The 21,392-nt window shown below is 47.0% G+C and overlaps 1 protein-coding gene across 4 annotated transcripts in view; it reads left to right on the top strand.

Annotated features, from left to right (window-relative positions):
* The window catches only part of NGEF (neuronal guanine nucleotide exchange factor), a 51,932-nt gene that overhangs the window by 6,213 nt on the left and 24,327 nt on the right, over nucleotides 1-21,392 (top strand). Inside the window, exons 2-6 of one of the 4 annotated variants that reach the window (XM_074833533.1) lie at nucleotides 1,550-1,609; nucleotides 4,540-4,911; nucleotides 8,299-8,413; nucleotides 18,450-18,638; nucleotides 18,748-18,851. In XM_074833533.1, the coding sequence (XP_074689634.1) occupies nucleotides 4,644-4,911; nucleotides 8,299-8,413; nucleotides 18,450-18,638; nucleotides 18,748-18,851 (676 nt within the window). In that variant the 5' untranslated portion in view covers nucleotides 1,550-1,609; nucleotides 4,540-4,643. Of the gene's footprint in view, nucleotides 1-1,549; nucleotides 1,610-4,539; nucleotides 4,912-6,458; nucleotides 7,077-8,298; nucleotides 8,414-16,804; nucleotides 17,040-17,170; nucleotides 17,418-18,449; nucleotides 18,639-18,747; nucleotides 18,852-21,392 lie in introns of those variants that run through there. The other 3 variants (XM_074833534.1, XM_074833536.1, XM_074833535.1) reach the window with 3 other exon arrangements.

The following is a 21,392-nucleotide window of genomic DNA, read 5'->3' as shown; positions in this document are numbered from 1 at the left end:
GCCTTCTGGTGGGACACAATCCTTGGGTACTTTGTGTGGCCACTCAGGCACAGCAATACTGTTACCTTGTTCCTGGCGGTGGCAGGGAAATGTTACACTATCAGACAAGGGCAATTCATCTGCTGTGACTGCATGCCCCTATACAGAACAACCATACAGTCAGGTTGTATTCATAACTGTTATTTCCTGCTTTGAAACATCCCTGAGTTGCATAGCTGAAGATTTCAGCCTGTCTCCAATATTAATTAAGCAATCTTCATTACCCTTCCAGACTAGGCAACAGCATTGTAAACATTGCAAACACTGGCAAATTGAGCATGTTTCATTTCAAAATCATTAAGCATTCTTTAAGTATATACTTTCTTACTAGAGCACTTAACACTTTTCAGTTAAAGTTAATGAAGCACTGGTTCCACCAGCAAGCAGAGCCGCTAGGCTCATCCTACTGCACCCCTTCTATCGCAGGGAAGGCTGAGTGCAGTGCAGGGAGCCAGCCAAGTCCCACGCAAACGTGCCTCGTGGTGCTGGAAGGGAGCGTGCGGAAAAAATTCTCCCAGACACAGAGGCTGTCAGCCCAGGGCCAGCACCAGGCACCACAAAATAGCCCATTACCCAGGGTGGCAAATTACCAGGGGCAGCAAAGTGGCCACGATCCAGCTGCCTGCTCTGCTATGCTGGAGCCCTGGAAGACTGCTGCTGGGAGAGGGGTCAGGGCGTATGGAGCAGCAGGTTCAGCGGGGAAAGGAGGTGGCTCTTCCCAGCAGCGACAGCTGAGGCAGCTGGCCTGACTTTGTGGGACTGCCAGCCCCTAGATGCTCCCTCTGCTACCAGTGCCCACCGGGGCTGCCGCCACCGACAGACCACACAGTCTGCCTCTACGGTGGCTTGTGCAGCTGCGCCTGCCTGACATGTGGTGGGATGAGCAAAAAGGGAGAGATGATCAACCGGCACTAGAATACACCTCCTGCTCCAGACTCCCGGATCAAACTGCCCAGATTACACCCACTTGAAATACCTGCAGGTCTACACAGCTGCAATCTCTGCTTTCAGGCTGCAGCTTCTACTACTAAAAGCATTCTTATCTTTGATCAGATCTAGCAGATTAAAAGGAGTTGCTCTTTTGATACACCTGATACCCTTTGAATCCCTATCAGCCTACTCTCTTTGTACAGTAGGGACCAGCAGGTAGTCACTGGCACCCCCAGCCAGACCATGCCTTGCAAACACATCCAGTCCCACCCTCCCAGAAGCAGCAGCGGTCCCTGTTTCCCATACACATCTATGTGTCCAGGTCCACACTGCTCTAGGAACCTCAGTCTTTTTTACAATTTTTATTAGCATTTTACCTAACGTTCCCAAGTTCTGCTCTTGAACAAATTCATGGCATTTGCTGGTAAATGCCATTTTTTTACATTGGCAAGTAAAATTTCTATACAGTCAAATTCCTGGAGGCTGAACTACATGTGAGTCAAAATGCGTATCTTTAGTGTTGCTGTATGTGCACCACTTACTGGTTTTACTGTTGTCATCTTCCTCTTTTTCCCTACAGACTGCTACTTCAGTCTTCTTGAACTACGGGGAAGTATGTTTGCCTGCAAACCACATTCAGGTAGGTGGTGACGCTGCAGCAAGACATGTGATCTCAAGATGGCATGTGAATATACTTGGGATGGGTTCCTCCTGATGCAAGACCTGATACTCACCTACCTGTGACTATTAGAGGTGAATACCATCTTCAAAAATTCACTACAAACACTCAGAGAGGGATAGTTACGGTCCACACCTGCTTGAATCATCCATTCTCTGTCAGTGAATAGCCTGACTGCTACCAAATAATGTAATACTAAATTTTAATGTATCCTTTAAACCCATCCCTAGTTTTTAATACATTTAAAGCAAAGGCAAAAGCCAGGACAATTTGACTGACATATCAGTAAATGGTTTCTCAATAATTTCTTAGAGTATCAATTCTGGAATCAAAAGCATTGCCTTCAGAAATACATTCTGTTCTTGAAGTCTTCACTGAAGAAAGTAAAAAAATAGATATTGTCTATAGCCACCACAATAAACAAGTGCCCTCTCACCCCTGCCTCTCCTAGAAAACATGGAAGTCTTTCTCTCATCCACTGCTATATTCATTTCTGGTCAAACACCTTGTTGTTAGGGATGGTTTGGTAGCCTGACAGCAAGCTAACTGTTCAGGATGGACACCCTACATTCCTCTGATGGACTGAAAGAAGTGTATCTGGCAAAGATAACTACACCGGTTTGATAGAGCTACTGAACACAGGTTACATCTCTGGGCAACCCAGCTGAGTTTCAGTTAGCCATGCAGAAGGCTCCTGCTCTACCAAGTATCTTTGTAAAAGCCCAACAACGGCATCCACGTACTTTCATATTCACCGGGTAAGTGAAAGGGGAAACAAGTCTTCTCCATGCTTGCGTGCACTCCCCCCCCGCCTCGCCCCCGCACACATCTATTTGCCTAATGATTCCGCTGGAGATTTACAAGCTTTTGAAATTACTCCTGACTGGTGAGCAGCTCCTGTGAAAACTTTAACTAGTTTTTCAAGAAAACACCAGTAGCGGTTTGCTAAACATTGCAAACTGTGTTGGCATTGCAAAGGCCACAAAAGACACAGGTACCCAGTCCGAGTAACATGGACACAAGGTGGCCACTTGAAGCACGTAGGAGCTTTGCTAGAGAGGAGATTTGTTACAGGTTCATCTCCTCGAGCGGCCTAGCATAAAACAGTTTATAGAAAATAAATCAATAAAAAATAAGTGATTGTTAGAATTTAGGGTTAGGAAGGATTATAGGTGTTAATATTAATTGTGGTCTAGTTAACAGAAATGCTTCCATCACAGTTGCAAGGACCAAGCCTTTGGGCCTTTAATCTTGGGACAGTAAGAAAGGCACAGGAAAAGAAATAGCCCCTTCTTTCTTTTCAAGCCATCTCCGACAGCAGCTGCTTTTATTTCACTGTTCCACCGAGCCACAGAAACAGAAACAGGCTTAGTGAATCTCTATACCTCAGAGTAATTTACAAACCAAACTTAACACCACAACCAACAAATGAGTCCTTCATACACTTCCAGTAACACTGGAAACAGTCCCAGAGCAACCACCAGTTCCAAACAGTCCAAAAGTCTTGGCAGAAGTGAAGTCAGGATCCAAATTTAGCAGCTGTGAGCTGCATGCTGTGGTTCAGGTTATGAAAGGAGAAAACAGGCTTTCTCATCTGTAGAGCCAGGAAGCAGAACGACTCAGGCACAGTGCATGATTTCAGGTAGTGACCCCCCCCCCCCCTTTAGAAGGATAAAACATAGGGCCCTCAATTTTGGAAAGCAGAGGATTCACAGATGATGTCCCAACTGTCCCTGATGTCCCAGGGTCAGCTAGAGTGACCCTGGGTTCAAGCAAGAAAAAGGTTTGTGGCACACAGGGGTTCATAGACATTACAGAAGACCTGGAACAAAAATCGAGACACCTTCTAGAATATCTTGTATATTTGATATACTGTAACAAACTAGTGATACATATAACTTCTCAAAACAGCATCTAATGACTAATCCATAGCACTATTTTATGCCCTTCTCTCAGCGAACTGTCAATTTTATTTTCACATTTCCTATACAGCATCTCTTTCTACTATTCATGATAGCCCCATCAGTCACAAAATCACATTATGTACTTAGAAAGGCTTTGACAGCCGTAAGAATTCAACAAGACAAAGCCAGCAGCGAACCCTTAAGTAATCAGTTTGCGTTTTACCCAGTTGTGCAAAGGCTGAAGGATCAGCTGCTGTTTTGCTGTTGTAGTGATCTGTCTCCTGAAAGCACTTGGGGTTAGTGGCATAGTCCATGTGCTGACACAGAGCTGCAGGACCCCTGTGCTGAAGTCCCCGTGTCACTGAGGGGGTACGCTGGCACTTGAGGGCAACGCTGGGAAACAAAAGTCTCTGCACTCTCCACTGCAGTCTCTGCACTCTCTTCTACTTTCACTTCTCGACAGCTATGGATTTTTCTTCACTTATCTGCACCGCGGGAGTGAGTGTTGTTAATGAGTGTTAGAAGGCACCCAGCCCTATAAAAGGCATTAATTCTTCTGTTACAGGGAGAAGTACACAGATAATAGACAGATTAACAGAGCCTTCTCTTCAGCTTTTACCTGCTATTCCATAACACTTTCACCCTCAAAAACAAGGTTATGGACATTACCTGTATCCACTCTAAATCAACTAATCTACTGCTCACAAGTGACAAAAGGGAGCGGTCATCAACTGAACAAATAGAACATTGTTTCCAGTAACACCTGAGCACTACAATGTGTCATGGCAGGACAACCATGAGCACATCAAAACAACATTCAGGACGTTAGAATAAGGCTTGTAAGGTGATGATCTTAACATGATCTCAGACAAAGAATCCTGGAAAGTCCCCATTATCCTAAATAGATGATACACTGCAACCTCTGAACTAAGCAGAACTTTGTCCTCTCTTTTCCTATGTTGTTATGTTTTGTTTGTCTGTCTCCAGCTCTAATTCAGATAAAGCTGATGGAGTTGTGGAGGCTACCTGTCTTCCGCTGCTCTGCTGCTGATCCATCGTCTCAGTTGCCATAGAGACAAGATCTGGAAGCCATGGATGGGCAGAGGAGAGAAGCGGCCCGCCAGCTCTCTGCCAGCGGGCTCCGGCAGGGCCTTTCTCAGCAGGTACTGACAGAGTCAGGTTCAGTTTCTGAAGGTGAGGAAGAATCAGAAGGTGATAACCCGGTGACCCACGAGAGGGATTCACAAACACATTACATTCCCATTCAAAGAAATTCCAGGTACTACCGGTCCATGAGGCTGCCGAGCAGAGGGAAAGGAAAGACTTCAAGAGAGGCAATGCACATGGGGCATGCTACAGGTGAGTACTGACCCAAACAGCATTATGCTTCCTTTCCCAGTGAGATTAGGAAATATAGGAGTTGATGAGATTAGGAAAGGGACAGGGAAGGCAGAAAGCAGCTCAGCGATCGGCACATTATAGAACACCCCTGCTCTATGGCACAGCTGGCAGAGGGGAGCCACCCCTCTTTGTTCAGCCTGGAAATGCAAAATGGTTGGATGTTTAAAGATGCTTCACGGGGGAGAATCTAAACAAATGTAAGACTCTGCTCTGCCACTGCTCTGCTCTCCAAGAGAAAAATACTTTCAACAGGGAAAGACATGAAGCTGTCAACAAAGTAGGACCTTCTTTAGCACACAGAAAGGACATATTCAAAAGTAGTAAGATCAATACAAGTAACTATGGCAAGCTGAGCAACATACAGAGGAAACAGTCAGCGAAACCAAAGCAGTACATTTAGCAACCAAGCCTGTGGAAACTGCAATGGATTGTTATGAGAGGGAAGTAAGACTTCTCTGAAAATGCAGTTGCTGCCACTTTGCATTGAAGACAGCTGTAAGAAACACCTAAGCTCCCTTTGAACTAGGAGGCTGAAATAACAGGAGCACTATCCAGAACATACATGCACTCAGCCATGGCTTCAGGAGAACTGGAATGAGCTGGCTTTCTCTGAGTATGAACAGAGCACGACTGCAAGGCCAGGCTTTCACTGAGCTGGCACCTTGTCTGAGCAGCTGTCTGAGAAAGAAGCAAGAGAAAGATATGAGAAGCTGAAGAGAGAGCCAGGAAAGGAGCTTTGCAACACACTCAGAAGCACTGGAAACAGGGCTGCAAGAAAAAGCTGGAAGTGGTTTTAATAGAAATGCTAAATGAGAGAGACCTGGATCTGTGCACACAGAAAATGCCCTTTGCTTCATCTCCCAGGTCTTCAGAGAAACTGAATTTTGTAACTTCTTGTAAACAAAACGCATCGCAGCAAAGATACCTATCCTATCTTTGGATTATAATCTAACAGAAACGATTCACTGGACTCTGAACTTTGGCTAGCTGCATGAGTCAAAATGCTAGAACACTACTTCTGCTGTTTCAGTGCTTTGCAAGCCACTGAAAGCTATTCCTTTGTTATGCAGTAGTGAAGCACGCTGCTTCATCCCCTGAAAGCAGACCAAGTTCTCTAAGAAAACAAAGAACAGACATCCTCCACCCCAAAATAAAGGAGGTCTGGGAAATGTCCCCAAGAAAATAGGTGTCTCCTGCCTGCCTCGCCAAGGCAGCCACGCTATTTCAGCAGTATAAAGGCCCATTCAACCCTGTGGCATGGACAGAAGGAAAGTTCCTTCCCTTCTCCAAGTTTCCAAGCAGACAGCAGCAGAGCAAAGAGCTCCTGTTTAATATTCTGCTACTGTTGCAATGAGGTTTGTGGATAAACTGAGAGTTGCCTCTGCCAGAGCCGAGCTGCTCTCCACCCTGCCAGTGCAGCAGCAGGGCCAGAGCAGAGCCCTCCTCTCACCACCTTTCCGGAGCGCTGCTGCAGAGCAAGCACAGAAGAGACTCGCCCTTCTCCTGCTCCCCGAGCGTCACAGCGTCCAGACCGCTGCTGAGGAGGGCCTCTCCCCTGTTACCTGCTGGTGCCACTGCAGTAGGACCAGCACAGAAGGACACACCTTCTTCATACATCTGCAGCGTCACGGCATCAGGACAACGACACAGGAGGACATCCCTCCTGTCTAGCCAGTGTCATTGAGGAAGGACAAGCTAAAAGAAGGGCTTCTCCCTTAGAAGCTCATTAGAGCATCCACAGAAGCTGACCCACGTTTCTCTCCCACACCCCCCTCTCTGTGTTACCACTGCTGAAACAGGATCTGTTCCAAACAGCGCTTTTTCTTCCATATCTGCAATTGTTCTGCAGGACACACTGGGAACGTTTCTCTTCTCCAGTCTGTACAGCAAGACCCGGGCTAGGAGCAATAGCTCTTTCTCCAGTATGACTGTAGGAAATCCAGCTCAGAGCTATGGCTTTTAAATTCAGCTAGGACTGTGTAAGCAGCTCTTCTACCCTCTCTACTCCACCGATTCCATACCCTCTCCCTGAAACTGGACAGCAGGTGCTTCTACACCAGCCTCATTTGTAGCAGGAACTTCTTCTGACAGCATTTGCTGACGTGCATGGAAGCAAGGGATGGGTGAGCTCTTTTATCTTGACTTCAAACCCATTTGAACAGCAGCTATCCAAGAGTCTGACTCAAGCTCAAATGTTAACCTGTTCTCATTTTGCTTAGGGAATGACTGGGGGTGAGGACAGGGGAAGGAAAGAAGAAAGGAAGAGAGGGAAAGATACAGGGGAAAATACTGAGCAGGATAAAAAATGGGAAAAATAAAGATTCACGAAATGAGAACAAGAAAAAGAACGTAAAAGAATGTAAATCCAGCAGAGAGAAAGGCTTTTCTATAGGCACCCTTTGCACAAGCCTAGCTTTGACTTATAGCCTAGGAGCTGTAAAACATAATAGATGCTTTCCTTCAACTGGAAAAAGAGTTTGGTTTTTTTTAAGCAATCTCCTCTGACAGATGGATAAAATGTTTAAACTATTCAAAAGGCAAAGAGAATAACTAAAACAAGCGTTTCTTACACCCTTGGCACTGTTTTAGGGAGTTTCAAAAGTCTGGATTTCACCCTTTCCCTCTGAAAATCTGTAGCATTAATTAAAAGGGTGTGTCAGAAACCAGCTTCAGTCAGAGCATTGACCTGCCTGTGCTGTCACCAGTTTGAAATGCAAACAGAATTATGACTTAGACTAAAATATTTCTAATAAAAAACAACAGGGCCATTTATCAACAGGCCTCCAACAACAGGAGGTTTCATTTGAAAAGTGAGATGCATCCTCTCCTGCCAAGTACTGCAGTAGTAAGCCATGGACTTAATACAACTTTGGCTTCCTGTGAAAGGATCAGAGGTTCATCTGAGGGAAATTGGAGAAGCAATTAAAAGTAAAGCTCCTGTCTCACCCAAATCTAGCCATGATTTATCCAGTAAACTGAACATCTACTGTGTGCCTGAAAGCAGAGCAGTAATGAAGCCCTGAGTTGGGAAACCAAATACTGGCATGCTCAGGCACACACAGCTAAACCTTTTGTGCCTAAAGAATTGCACTGAAAATCACTAATGTTGGGACCCAGTTTTCAGTGGTGAGAGTGCTACTCGCATACATAAGGACTGGTATTGTATGTCTGCCTTCACCTTTTCTTGATTGCATTTGCAGCTGTGACAAAGGCTGTAGCCGTCCTTGTGTCTGTGGTCTCCCTGTTGCCTTTGGTGTAAGCAAACCACTGCCTACGGTAAAAGTAAAGATGACCCTTCAGAAAATGACTGTTTTAACACCCTCTTGGCTTTGTCGTATGTCACAGGTTCACTCAAAAACAACGAGCCCATCAAAGAGCCTCTGAATGTTTTATCTCATAAGGGATCGCCATCTCCAGTAAACTCTGATAAGACAACGTTAGACGAACTATGGATCCAGAGGTAAGGGAGTGCACACGCAGGGTATTCAGCGGGCCTCTGCTGAAGAATATAGTCAGAGTGGTGTCAGAGCAAGAATGCTTGTTTTGGGAAGGACAGCTAGACTAAGCTATAGCTCTGATCCATGCCTTCTCACCTTGACTTGTAGTGCTGTCTTCAGTCTTAATGATATATATTGTATAACACTAGCATCGTGGTATAAAGGGTCTTATCGGCGTAAGTTTGGAGAAGACAGTGAAGAAGAAGGGGGAAGAACACAACAATAGGGAAGACTGAAAAAAGGGGGATGTGATGCTGGATCACCCAGTGGCGTAAGCAAAGAGGGCAGACTGCCTTGAGCAGCTTGTTGAGAGAGTAAGGAATGTCTGCGGGCATTTCCCTATGGAACATCCCAACATAAGAGTGATCCCATTCTCGGCCTTCCCAGAGGGCTCTCCTGAAGCTCCATACAACCCCACATGGAAAAGAGGATTTTATAGCTGAAGAAGTAGCTACAAAGATGCTTTCTAAAGTATTCTGACCTTCTGTCTGCTGTTTACTTTGAAAAACTGATAGACAAGAGAGGCTTTCAGTGAGGTAGCCCTTTTTGGCTTACATCCCTCAATGACGTAGGTCCTGCAAAAGGCCTTGATCCCACAACCCATAAATTTACATACGTCCCATAAATTTATCCATGCTGTCTTGCTACTGCACCCAGTCAGAGAGAGGAGCAGCTACCTAGCCTTATGTTTTCTACTATGAGTGAGGTATTCTCCCAAACTCACTCTCCAGCTCCTCATCTCTTGTGTGTGTAACTATGAGATAGTCCCTACCTGTACTGTAGAAGATCAAGCTGAAAGCGCTGAACACTTGCCCTCTAAAGGTGCATGCATTACACTGCACTGCCTGGTCCTAATTACTGAGCCCAGCTCTGTTGGTGTAATGCATAGTGCCTTTCCAGGCACCTTTCCTTATGGAGAAGACCCCAGCAAAAAAAATTTAGCCAAACTGTCAAGTTCAATTTGAATAAATTAATTGCCCTGGCTAAAACTGATTGCCCTTTGGCATTAAACTGAGCATATAAAACTAGACAGTTACAGTCTGCTGCAATGTCAAACCCATCTGTCTTCCTCTCCTTGTGGCATAACCATCACTGTCAGCCTCTGACATCCTGACACTGCCACTTAGGCAGCTCTGAAATGTGCAAATCCAGATTTTCCCTGGAGCTGGAAACAATGAGCCTGTGCTGGGAGTCAGTTTTATCAAAGATGCTGCTGTGCACAGAGCTTGACAGGTCAGTACAGCTTCTAAATCATGTGTCTGCTAAAAGCAGGCAATGCTGCTGAGTGGCATCGTCTCTTCCAACTGAGCAGAGAAATTTGACAGAGAATGAGACCAGAGTTCCAGCTCAAACTGAGCCCATGTCCTCCTCTCCCCTTCTCCAAAAGATCAGCTGTAATTTATAAGGGAACGACTAGAAATCTGCATTATGAAAAGCCTTCAGGAGCCTAAGGATATTGCCATTATTTGCAGTAATCCCCTTCTATGGGGAAAACAGGCCTGTGCAGATAAGACATCTAAAATATTGTCACTGGTCTCAAGAAATGCATCTAATCTCTCCCCAAAAGAAAAAAACTGGTACCTGTCAGCTCCTGAAAGCAGAAGCTAGCATTTCTGCAGAAAGGACAGGTTAGGCACCTCTGACTAGCACTGGGAAGGTCCGTGGGGTTCTCAGGAGTGAATCACTGCAGTCCTGAGGGCAAGTGGGGCACCAGTGCTGCATTTCTTCACGTTCAGCAGCGTCCTACAGCAACTACATAAATGCTAGGGCTGGGCAGGCACAATCCCTTCTCCTTGCATGAAGATAACCACCAGGTCTGACACAAATGGCTTCTTCACAGGTAGGGATGTCACTTCACATATAGCTGTGCTACATAGTTTAGGACAGGAAGTAAACACAGCTGGAGAATGTAGTAAACAGCTCAGGAAAAGGAATCGTTATCTGCATTGTACTCAGATGGGATACAGACTTCTGATTAAGGAAAAGCACCATAGGCTCCTTCAAACCCACGGGTGACTTGAATCTATGTGTAATTCAAAGCTCTGAGAATAGTACAGCAGCTCACTGATCTCAGAGCATTGATGTCTGGAAACAAGATGACCACAAACTTTATTGCTGGTGTTCCAAAATCTGCCATATGCCCTCCATAAGATACTTCTTAAGAGCGTTGTTATGCCTAACTATTCTCAAATTATTTTTTTCCCATGACCTTTCTTCTGTGTGATCCCCAGCCCCCTCTAAGCACTCTAGAGTTCTCCACAACATCCTGTGTGTGTCTCCCAGTCTTCTGCAATTGTACAAATATCCAAACCCCTCGCATGATGAGCCACTTCCCAACAACTTGGCTGACTTGCCCTGAACATTTCAGTGCCGAGCTTCTAGCACAACTTCTGTTTTTCAGAGTAACCAGAGCCAAAGACCTGGAAGGATCTGAACCCAACAAAACCTGCTCCTTCCCACTGTGATCAGTCCTTCCAGCTTCAGAGTGGCAGCAGTTGCACAGACTGAGATCATATAAAGCCATCACAGAAAAACATCCACCCAGGGTGGCCATCCACAACTGTCAGCCTCAGCTGAAAGCAGATCCCACAGAGACCAGAAAATTAGTCATTTCAAACCCTGGAAAGGAGATTCACTAATCAGAGTCTACCCTATATTACCAGCTAATAGGATGTTGACTTCTCTTCATTTCTAATACAATACAGATGTTTTAGCAGCATGACTGTATTATTTACCTACCACTTCCCACTGAGTCAGATTCCAAAAATGATATGTTTTTATTATGGGCCACTAGATACAGTGGAAGAGAAACTCAGTGTGAAATTTCATGTTGCAAAGCTCACTGCGAGGTCAGTGGTCTACCAGTGCAGAGCAAACTATTTTTTTAGGCTGGTTATGAGACCTCCAATTCAGAGAAACGAAGGTCATCTAAAAATCATTTGATTACGTTTGATCTGAGCTCAAAGAATAGGAGTACTACAACAGTGAATACAAAGAGTCACCTTCAGCAGCAAGAGGGAATCTAACTTGTTTGAATTCATGCAAACACGTGAATTAGAAAGAAACAGTACGCATGTAAAATAGCATAGCGCTCTGAAGGATGCTTGTGTGAATTTGGGTTAGCAACGCTCAGCACAGCACTGTTTGTCCTGGGCAGCAGAGGGCACTGCTTTTATAGCCTGATTTAACCAAAAAACGGGGAAAGCCTCTAGAGAGGCTGGGACCTGTATTGCAAAAGGTCCTATACCATACCGAAACAGTTTCTTTCTACTTATGAAATAAATTTCTGATAGTCACCTCTTCTCTATGCTGCCAATGGTGCTTCAATTTGCAAGTGGTGAAGTCAGGAATAGCTAGTGTAAACACACGTCGACCAAACCTTTATATTTTGTCAGGCTACAACGATTTTTTGCTCTTTTAGAGAGAGAGAAATAATTTTTTCTCCTATCCCTCTTTCTGTACAATATGAATCTTAAAAAGTCAAAAAGCAGCAGTATTTGCAGGGAGAATTTTAAAAACTAATAAATTTTCAGTAAAAATAGCCACTCTAGATATTAAAATGGGATTATTGTCAAAATCTCATATTTCACAGGATCATACAGAACAGTAAGCAGTAACATACACAATTCTAAGTATCCTTCTAGGATGCAGCCAATGGAGATCCCAGTCCCAGTGTGCCCACCTACTCCACCCAGTCTCTGCTTGTCAAGATTTCCAGTCCAGTCATGGTTTCATTACCTGGCAAGGTCTAGGCTTTGCCCTCCAGCTCTCTCAATCTGAGCTGCTTCATCTGGACATATCCTGATCCTTATGTCCTCAACCAATCTCTTTGTTTCACTCCTTTCCTATCAGCTTCAACTTGTAATTCTCCACACGATTTCCTCAGCCTACTGTTTCCCAGACACGTTATTCCTCTCTCTTCCCTCCTGCGGCTCATAACTCAGTGTCCTGCCATTCCCCAGGCTCTTCACCCTTTGGATCCTCATACAATCTTAGTCTCCCACTCCTCCTCCTAGCTCCACTGCTACATTTTACAGCCTTTTCCAACTCACCATTTCCTGAAGCACCCAGCTGTGGGTGAGTTCCCCTCTTCGTAGCAGTTTCCTGGTCCAGAAGTAGATGTGTCCCTCTCCATGCTTGAGTCTTGCTCCCTCTGTTTTCCAGTCAAGTAGTTTTCTCACTGTGCTGCCTGCACCCAGCACAAGGATCACTGAGGATACGGCAGAAATAGCCTTTATTCACAGTGCCTAGAACTGGACCAGGCAGTTTCTACAACTGTAATATCAGAAATGTTTCTCTCAGCCCTGAGCAGGGCACACATTATCTCCATGGGCAGCAGCTCAGGGATTTTAGATGCTAAAATCTAAGTCTAAATTTTGTGTGTATTGCACAGAGTGGTAAAGGGCCTATAATTTCTATGGATTTTCATAAGCATGGCAAAGATGAAGCCCTGGCAAACCCCAAATTTCAACTCATGTTTCAACAGAAACCAAAGCTTCTCAAAGGATAGAACAACAGGTTTGCTGTTTTGCTTTAACAGGGATCCAACAATATTTTCCTAAGTCTAAAAAATTGTTAATTGTTTTTAATATATAAAAAATAACCTGTCTATGGCAGATGGTCAGTAAGTAAAAATGTAACCCTAATGATTATGAGCATCAAAAGGCTAGAAGCACCTAAAGGTAAGGATCTCACAATAGGAAGTTCTGAACATTTTTAGTTATCAGTAAGGCTGCCAGCTCCAACAGATATAATTAAGGTATTTTTATGAAAGCTTAAGGAGGTTCTGGAGAACAGATGTGCTCTTGGCCTTTAGGATCTAAAAATATTAGGGATGAGGAGTTCCACTTATCTCCCACTAAAAAGTCAAAAACCAGAAATAAAAATTGCACAGACACACCCATTGTCAAAAACATTGCTAAAAACCATACATGAATAGAGAGAACCTGAATGAACCTGACGTATGAAAATATCCTTGACTAGGTATAACGTTATTCAAGTCTATTACTAACTTCACACTTCACATATTTGGTTAGCTCAGATTAAAACAGTGCTTCTTACCTCATCTTGTGGCCTTTCTTAGTGTGAAACTCCCACTGACTAGAAGGGTTTGGGGAATTTTTCATGAATAAGATCTGCTGGACTGCCTCTTCTCTTTTTAGTTTCTGGAAGAGGAGGTCTAATTTCTAAAAACTGCTATAAGAGAACATTAAAAAAATGCATTTCAATGTCATTTGAAAATAAACTCTTTGCACATCTTTATTCCAAGGATTGCTTTTGCGTTTAGATGCACATAAGAAATCTTAATTCAAATGATTAATCATTTTTCAAAATCACTAGTGCCTGAAAATACGAGCCAGGGTTGGAAATTCATCCCTCAAACAACTTAAACGAGATAATTGTAATAAACTAATTATAAACTCACACCAATTATCACATTTTTAATGCAACCATGGACCAGGTCAGTCAACATTTAAAATCTTTTCCAACAGCAGTACAGTGAAGCTGGGAACAGTCCACAACAACATGAACCCCTTCTTTGCAGAATGTAGGCAAAGCTCAAACCCACTCTCCTTTGCCCACAGGGAGCTGAACCATGGTCACGCTCCATGTCATCAGAGTGTGGCCATCTAATGATGGCCGTGAGGATCATTTCCAGTGCCTGTGTGCTTGGGGATCCTAAGAATTCCTGAGAGAAAACTGGGCTTTGGTCTGTCAGGGCATTGCATGACATCTGTCACCGACAAGAGCACAGGGCACACAGCACCACTTGTGTGGTGCTGGGGTAGGATTTTTAACTAGTTGCTTTAACGTATGCAGCTCTAGTCAGATTCTCTCTTTCCCTCTACAACTAGACAGGGAATTTTAAGATGAAATATAGGGGGTTTGGTCAGAAAACTGATTTGTCATTATGAGATTTTACTGATTTTGATGATATGGGGGAAAATTTCTTAGGCTCCAGATCAAATTCATTGTTGATACAGTGAAAGAGACATTTCCTCCAAACTCTTACCCAGACGGTTAAGATTAGGTGGAGCAGGAACTTCTGCCTGAGCTTGCAGTTCCACAGCAGTGTAAAATAATCCAAGACGGCACTGCCATGGCCCTGCCATCCATCTGCATGTCTGCCACGTCCGCTACGCTGGCACTGGCACTGAGCTCACCCTGTAGTGAGACAATGCAGCCACACACAAAGCTAGTTCTACAAAAAAAATTTAATCATTTTCCACCAGTTTAGCTGCCCAAACCTGCTCACCAAGAACGAGATGAGTGCTGACATAAAAGTGGAGGCAGAAATCTGCCTCAGGGAGTCAAGTGAAAAGTGGAATTGAGCAGCTAGGTCAGCGTAAACTGCACACAAAGTCCTAACAATTGCAGAAGTAGGGAGGAAGAAAGAGGCAGCTATGCCAGAGCTATTCTATCCAGCAGAAATAGTTCAGTATTGGCTGGCCTAAAGTGGTATCTGGTGAACAAGGCAGTCACCAGGTTCAAGCACTTTTCCCAGTGACCAGAGAAAGCAGAGCAGCTCCAGGAAGAGAGACTGATCCACCCTGGAACAGGCAGTAACATGTGGGATGTGAGGGAATGACACAGCCGTGACTCCAACCTGGATCCCCCACACCCAGCATGAACATCCCAGCCACCAGGCTCCTGTGAGAGAATCGCTTGTTTGCCTGCCTCCGTTTTTCATTACAAACTTTGAAAGCTTTCTGGTTTGTCCCCAGACAGAAAAACAAGATTGAGAAAATCCTGACCAGTTTTGTAGGACAAAAATATCTCCTTCTTGCTAAATATCATTTATTACTCTGGTCCCAGAGCGCTGGGAACACTCTGTCACCTCACTTGGGAGAAAAAGTATTTCTCAGGCACTTGTTCTGTTTACAGACGTTCTCTTTATGTCAACATGAAGTATGAGAATAAGCCTGCAGAGGAAGAAATAGCAACATTTTTGAAAAACCAAATTAAAATTAAAAAAGCAAAAAGTTCTAAAGGAAGAAAAAGTAGACTGTTAGTCATTGCTACACAGTGGAACAGATCTCCGAGACACCAAAATACAAGCTCTGGCCTCCCATGGACACAGGTGGCATTGCACTCTCAGCTGGTGTTCTCACCTCTTCAGAGCTTCCAACGTTTTTATCATCATTATTACTTTTAGCGATATTTTTGGGTTTTCATCTCAGACCAAAAGCAAAATTATTCTGGAAAATTGGAAGGAAAGAGGAAGACAGGCAGGATCAAATTACCAGACAGTTATGGGATCTTGAAAAGATGCTTTCTATTTTTGAATGTTTTTCATAAGATGACCCAGAGGCTTTTTCTAAAAAGAAATTTCAATTTGCTACAGATTTAACCCCTGGGAGTGAAGCAATGTGGGGGGTTAGAATCTGTTAAACTCTTAAAGCATACTTCTGAAAGATTTATTTTTTTTTATAGTAGATACACCCAAAAGTTATATTTAGATATATATTCATTCTAGCAGTGTCAGTAAGAGCTTATGCACTGACTTCCCTTTGCACACTAGGGAGAACTCCCCACTGCTCTTGGTCCTTCCCTTTAGAAAATAGTAAACAGCATCCCTGCTTTTCCAGAATTCAAGATAATGAAGAGGCTCAGTACAGTTTATGTCCTCCCTCCCCTTTTCTAAGAAAAAAGCTTTTTAGCATCCCACCCACTTACTAAAACCCTTGACAGTATTCTTGCCCTGGCAGCAAGCCACCAAAACGTCAGTCATTAGGCAGCGCTTCAGATAGTCTCTGCTGCTTTATCCCTTCTAGAAGGTTTTGCTTGTCCCCTCACTCACCTGTCTCCCCAAACCCCCTAGCCCCAGTGTTTAATGGCTGATAACCCATTTTCATCCCATATCGACCAGCTACCCCATGACAATCTCCCCCCCGCGCAGCCCCAGCTGTCAGACTCTCCTCCTCCTCCTCCTCTTTAAGTGCAAAACAGGCTCCAGCTCGCACCCTCACCCTGATTTTTCCTATCGGTTGGTTGTCTGGTCCTTCTGACCTCCCAGTCCGGGACTGGACCTGGACTGGGCTGACAGTCTTCTCCAAGTCCTCAATGACATTTCCAGCTGTTTTTCTCTCCCGTTCTGCCTTTTAGTGACTTAAGGACCGAGCTCTCCAGTGTGCCAGATCAAGATCTAGTTCACATGAGCCAGAAGAGTTTTTCTGAATGTACAGTCATGTGCTGATTGGAAGCTATCCTGATACATCATTTAGCAAATACAATATAAAAATGATAAAAAGAAAAGCATTTTACACATACAGACCAACACACAGATTTTATGTTGTTGCATAAATTACGTTATCACGTACTGAAAAAAAACACGGTTATTTATGCAACAGAGAGAAAGCGAACGCGAGGAATAGCTGAGCATTTTCTGACTGTTAACTCCTCAATTGCAATGTGGTGCAGATGACGTTTTTTTGCTGAGGGTTACTAACGTGTAGGGAAGAGCTGCACCCAACCTGTCCGCAAGCGCTCGAACCGATCCGAGGGTGTAACCGTACTCTGGAGCTCAAGAAGATTTATCCCTGAGGCGGAAAAACAATTCCCTGAACGAAGACAGATATAGATCATTGAGTACTGAGATACTTACTGCCTAAACGAGACAATATATCCTTATGGAAGTAGCGACGCTAAGGAAGGGGAGACGGGGGAAATGACCGAGCGGGTGCAAAGCCCTGCCGGAGGAGGCGAGGATAGCGGTCAATCCCGTGGGGTAATCAGGGGCGCAGTTCCCGGCAGGAGGGATTAGGCTGAGTTTCCCAGTTACATTCCTCCATCTCAGGGTTTCATTCCCGGAGAAGAAATGCACCATATGCACCAGATCTGGAAGCAGTTCAGGAGAGCCCCCCTCTCCCACCCCCTTTTCTCCCTCCAAGCCGGTGCCAGCCGCACATAGGCAGAGAGGTGCAGGGATGGGGGGCAGCGCTGCGCCCCGGGTCTGAGGGAGGAGAGGTCAGTGCCAGGACAGGACCCCCCTCCTGTGCGGGGTGGCCGTGCATGGAGGAGAGGGGCTGGGGCACGGGGTGGGCTGGGGTGTGTGGGTGCTCGCTGGGGGAGGGTGCCATGCTGGGGAGGGAGGGAGGGAATGGAGAAGGGGCTTTCCTGCATCTGAGGAAGGAGCCTCTCTGCAGGAGAGCAGGGGGGATGGAGGTAAGGGTGCCGGCGAGGGTGGGGGGCCCCTGGGGCAGGGATTGCTGCCTTCTGGGGGGGCCCCTGGGGAGGAGGGAGTCAGCCTCCCAGCGGAGGAGGGACCTGCGTTGGAGCGCTGGAGGGGAGCTGGGGGGCTGAGGAGGTCTCTGCGGGCAAGAGTGCTGGGCACGGGGTGGGGGGCTGCAGGGCGTCGGGGACTCTGAGAGGGGAGTTTGTGGAGGGGGGGGGGGGAACCTGAGGGGTCTGTGGGGGCTCGGGAAGGATTTTGGAAGCTCTGAGAGGGTCTGCAGGAGGGCTCTGAGGGGGACTCAGAGGTCGGGGGGGAGCTCTGAGGGCTCAGTTTTGGGGGGCTCCGAAGGGGCTGGGGGGGGGGGGGGTGTCTGAGGGAGTGGGGTTGGGGGACTCTAACGGGCTCTGAAGGGTCTCGGGAAGGTTTTAGGGAAGGCTGAGGGGGCTCCGCGGGGATTCGGCAGAGCTCTGTGGGGCCTCTGGGAACACGGAGCGGGGCTGCAAGGGGCTTGTGGGAGCCCGAGCAGAGGCTCTGAGAGGATTTTGAGGGGTCTCTGTGGGGACAATCTGTGGCGATGCCTGAGGAGGGTCTGAGGGGAGGCTCAGGGGGCTCTGTGGGGATCCTGGGGGGGGAAAGCCCGAGGGGGTTCTGAGGAGGTTTGGGAAGGCTCCGAGGGGATTTAGGTGGAGAGCCCCTGGGGACGCCTGACAGGGAGGCTCTGAGGGGACTGGGGAGGCTCCGAGGGGGCTTGTGGCTCAGGGGGTCTCGGGGGGCTGCGGGGGCGCCCCGGGGGCGGCCGCAGCTCCCCTCTCCCTCCCGCACAGGCTGCTGCCTTCCTACCCCCGTTACCGTGGCAACCGCCCGGGCTCCCCCAGCCCCGCGCCGCTGCCGCCGCTGCCGCCGCCGGAGCTGCTCGGCCGCCGCCTGTCGCCGCCGGCCATGGAGCTGCTGGCCGCGGCGCTCAGCGCCGCCTGCGCCCTCGACCAGGACGGCTCGGCGGGACAGCCCGGCAGGTGAGCGGGGAGGGAGCGGGGGTGCGAGGGGCCGCGCCCGGGGGCGGAGGGGGCCGCGCGGCCGGGGCCGCCCCGCCGCCGCGGCTGAGGGTGCCTCCGCCTCCCACAGGGAGCCCCCCGCGGCCGCTGAGGAGAGCCCCGCCGCCGCCGAGGCGCCGCCGCCCGCCCACCCCATGACGGCCGACTCCTGGAGGAACCTCATCGAGCACATCGGTAAGGAGCCGTCCCCGCCCCGCGGCCCGGCGGGGGCAGCCGGGGGTCCGGCGGCCGCGCTCTCCCACAACTTCGCGCCATTCCCGTTCCCCACAGGCGGCAGCACAGCAGCCCCTAGAGGTGCCGCCGCGGCCGGCCGGGCCCCTCCCCCGAGCCGAGCCGCCGTCTCCCGCCCCCCTGAACCCCCCAAACCGCGGCTGAAGCCCCGATCTAAACCCGAGCGGTGCATGGCAGGAGGGGTAAGGCGGTTGTGTGGCGGGGACCCAACTCTGGCCTTGCTGGGAAAACCTCTCGCTGTCGGTGTAAAATAGAACGACCGTGGCCTTGGCACCGGCGTTTTGCTGTCTTTAGCGGCATCGGGTTCGCACCCTGCCTGGCAGGACATTTCATGCTGTTGCTGTGTAGCTTCACCTCCGTTCATAAATAACGCTTACTTCTTGTAATTAAGAAGCAGTTAATCGTTACGACTACAGCCAACTTTCTGCTGAAATCTGATCTTGCGTGCTCAAGAAGGCGTAAGGCCAAAGTACTGGGTCAGCTATCCTGTTGGACGTTAGCTGTCTGCACCGGGGTCAGCCAGTGTTTGTAACAGCCACTGGTGTAGCATTTGCAATGGAGGACTAAGTTATTTTATCATTTGTGGTCTCTTTGCGAAGGCAGAGCTGAGGTTATCTGGGTGGCCGTGGAGGAGAGGACTGTAGGGCTATTGCTCTTGTGGTATTTTTGAGGTTTTTTTTTTTTGTGGGATGCGGAGAGGACCTTCACAACTTGTTTCTTGGTTGCCCACATCTGAATTGTGACATTCCTCTGAGAGATTTGGGCAAGCGCAGTGTTAACCCCCATCCGGAGGCAGGTTTTATGGTGGGAATATAGAACCTTCATTTTTAAACAGTTCTGTTCAATTTCAGGAAATGAAACTGCAAAATATTTGAATCTAGAGGGCAGGAATGTAGCACTTTGCATGGGAAAATCAGATAACAAGCTCTCCTGAGCAGCAAGGTGAACCTCCCTAGCAGGAACGAGGAGGCTCCACGCTGTCTCTGGGAGAGGAGAGCGGCTGCGGTCTGGTGTCGGGTCACGGGCAGGGCTGATTCTTGGAGTGCCTGATGCCACAGGGACAGTGCTGGGGAAAGAGGCTCGTCCGAATCCAGCAGCCTGCCAGCATCTGTCAGACAAAACAGCCAAGTTCGGGGCCTTCTGGAGGAAGGTGGTGAACAATTTTCATGGATGTTGCCAGATCTATTACTTGCTTTTGGCTGTGTAGGTACTAATCTCCCAAGGCAGATGTGTCAATACCTTGTCAGTTTACTGGGACTGTGCCGCTAAAAAGCATGATAAAAATACTAAAACCAGCAGGACTTCTAAGCAACCCAGTTGCTAAATTCATATGTATTTTTATGTGCTGTATATCAGAAGGAAGCTGTGCAATAGCTCTGCACACGTCAGTGTAACTGCAAGTAGGTCTGTTGCACCTTGATGGAGAAGACAGGGTTTTGACAACCAGGGATGCTACGCTGATCCCCAACAGAGAGGTCATTTTGAATGGCTGGAGCACACTCGCTTCCTTCCCTCCCTCCTGCCTTTGAGGCATTAATGGACTTGTTGCCTGAAACTGGAGCAGAGAATTTGAGAGAAAACGTCTCCGGACCTCCTGAGATTTTACATAGCTTTCAATGTAATAACGTTTACTTTAAGAGCACCGGGAACTCTCTAAGGCGAGCATTTTCCACAAATAGTAACTAGTTTTTAAATTCCCCTCCCAGTTTTTGAGAGAGCTGGTAAGGGAGACTTTGACAGCAAAATTAAATGGAATAAACACAAAGGGAAGTCTATTATGTACTATATAAACTATGTAAACACTCTTAGGAAGACCAGCCTTAACCACTTAAGTCAACAGGCAAGACCAAACCCATGCTCTGACCACACGTTAACCTTTAGCCAGGTCATGGTAGGGACAGTTGGGGCATTAAGCAATGAATGGAGCTTATACCGGTCTCTGACAGTTTGTACTTGTTCACTTACTAAACATAAGTAAGTATTTACTAAATCATCGTATCTTGAGTCACATTCAACTGCTGATCTCAGCTGCTTTCTGTACATTCAGTCAGTTCCCTGATGTATTGCTCTCCTTTCAACATGTCAAAACCCTGCTCCTTGACCTTGCATGGATTACACCACCCATCCTGTGCTGTGACCGTCTCCTCCTTCATCTAGAGTAGGCTTTTCCATGGCTTCTCTCTCTCTCTCTCTCATCTAAGCCTTTCCTCTACTCATTGTAACCTCTTTACCGACATACGGATGGACCTTTCACACCAAGATAGTGAGGATACCTTTTATCCTTGCTGGCACAACCCGCTTTGTTTCTTCTACCCTTCTTCTGCCTAAACATCTACCTGTCTTTTGTGTTTCTTCTGGTATCATCTTTCTGCTTCCTCCCCATATTGCTGTCTGTGGTAGAGCTTCAACCAGTCTGTCTTCAGCTCCCTCTTAAAATGAGTTACCTTGCTGTCATTTCTGAACGAGTTCTGGTGGTAGATGCCT

Source organism: Strix aluco, chromosome 9 (assembly GCF_031877795.1).
Source record: "Strix aluco isolate bStrAlu1 chromosome 9, bStrAlu1.hap1, whole genome shotgun sequence".
NCBI lineage: Eukaryota > Metazoa > Chordata > Aves > Strigiformes > Strigidae > Strix > Strix aluco.
Note: the sequence above shows the minus strand (reverse complement) of the source record. Positions and strands in the feature narration are given on the sequence as shown.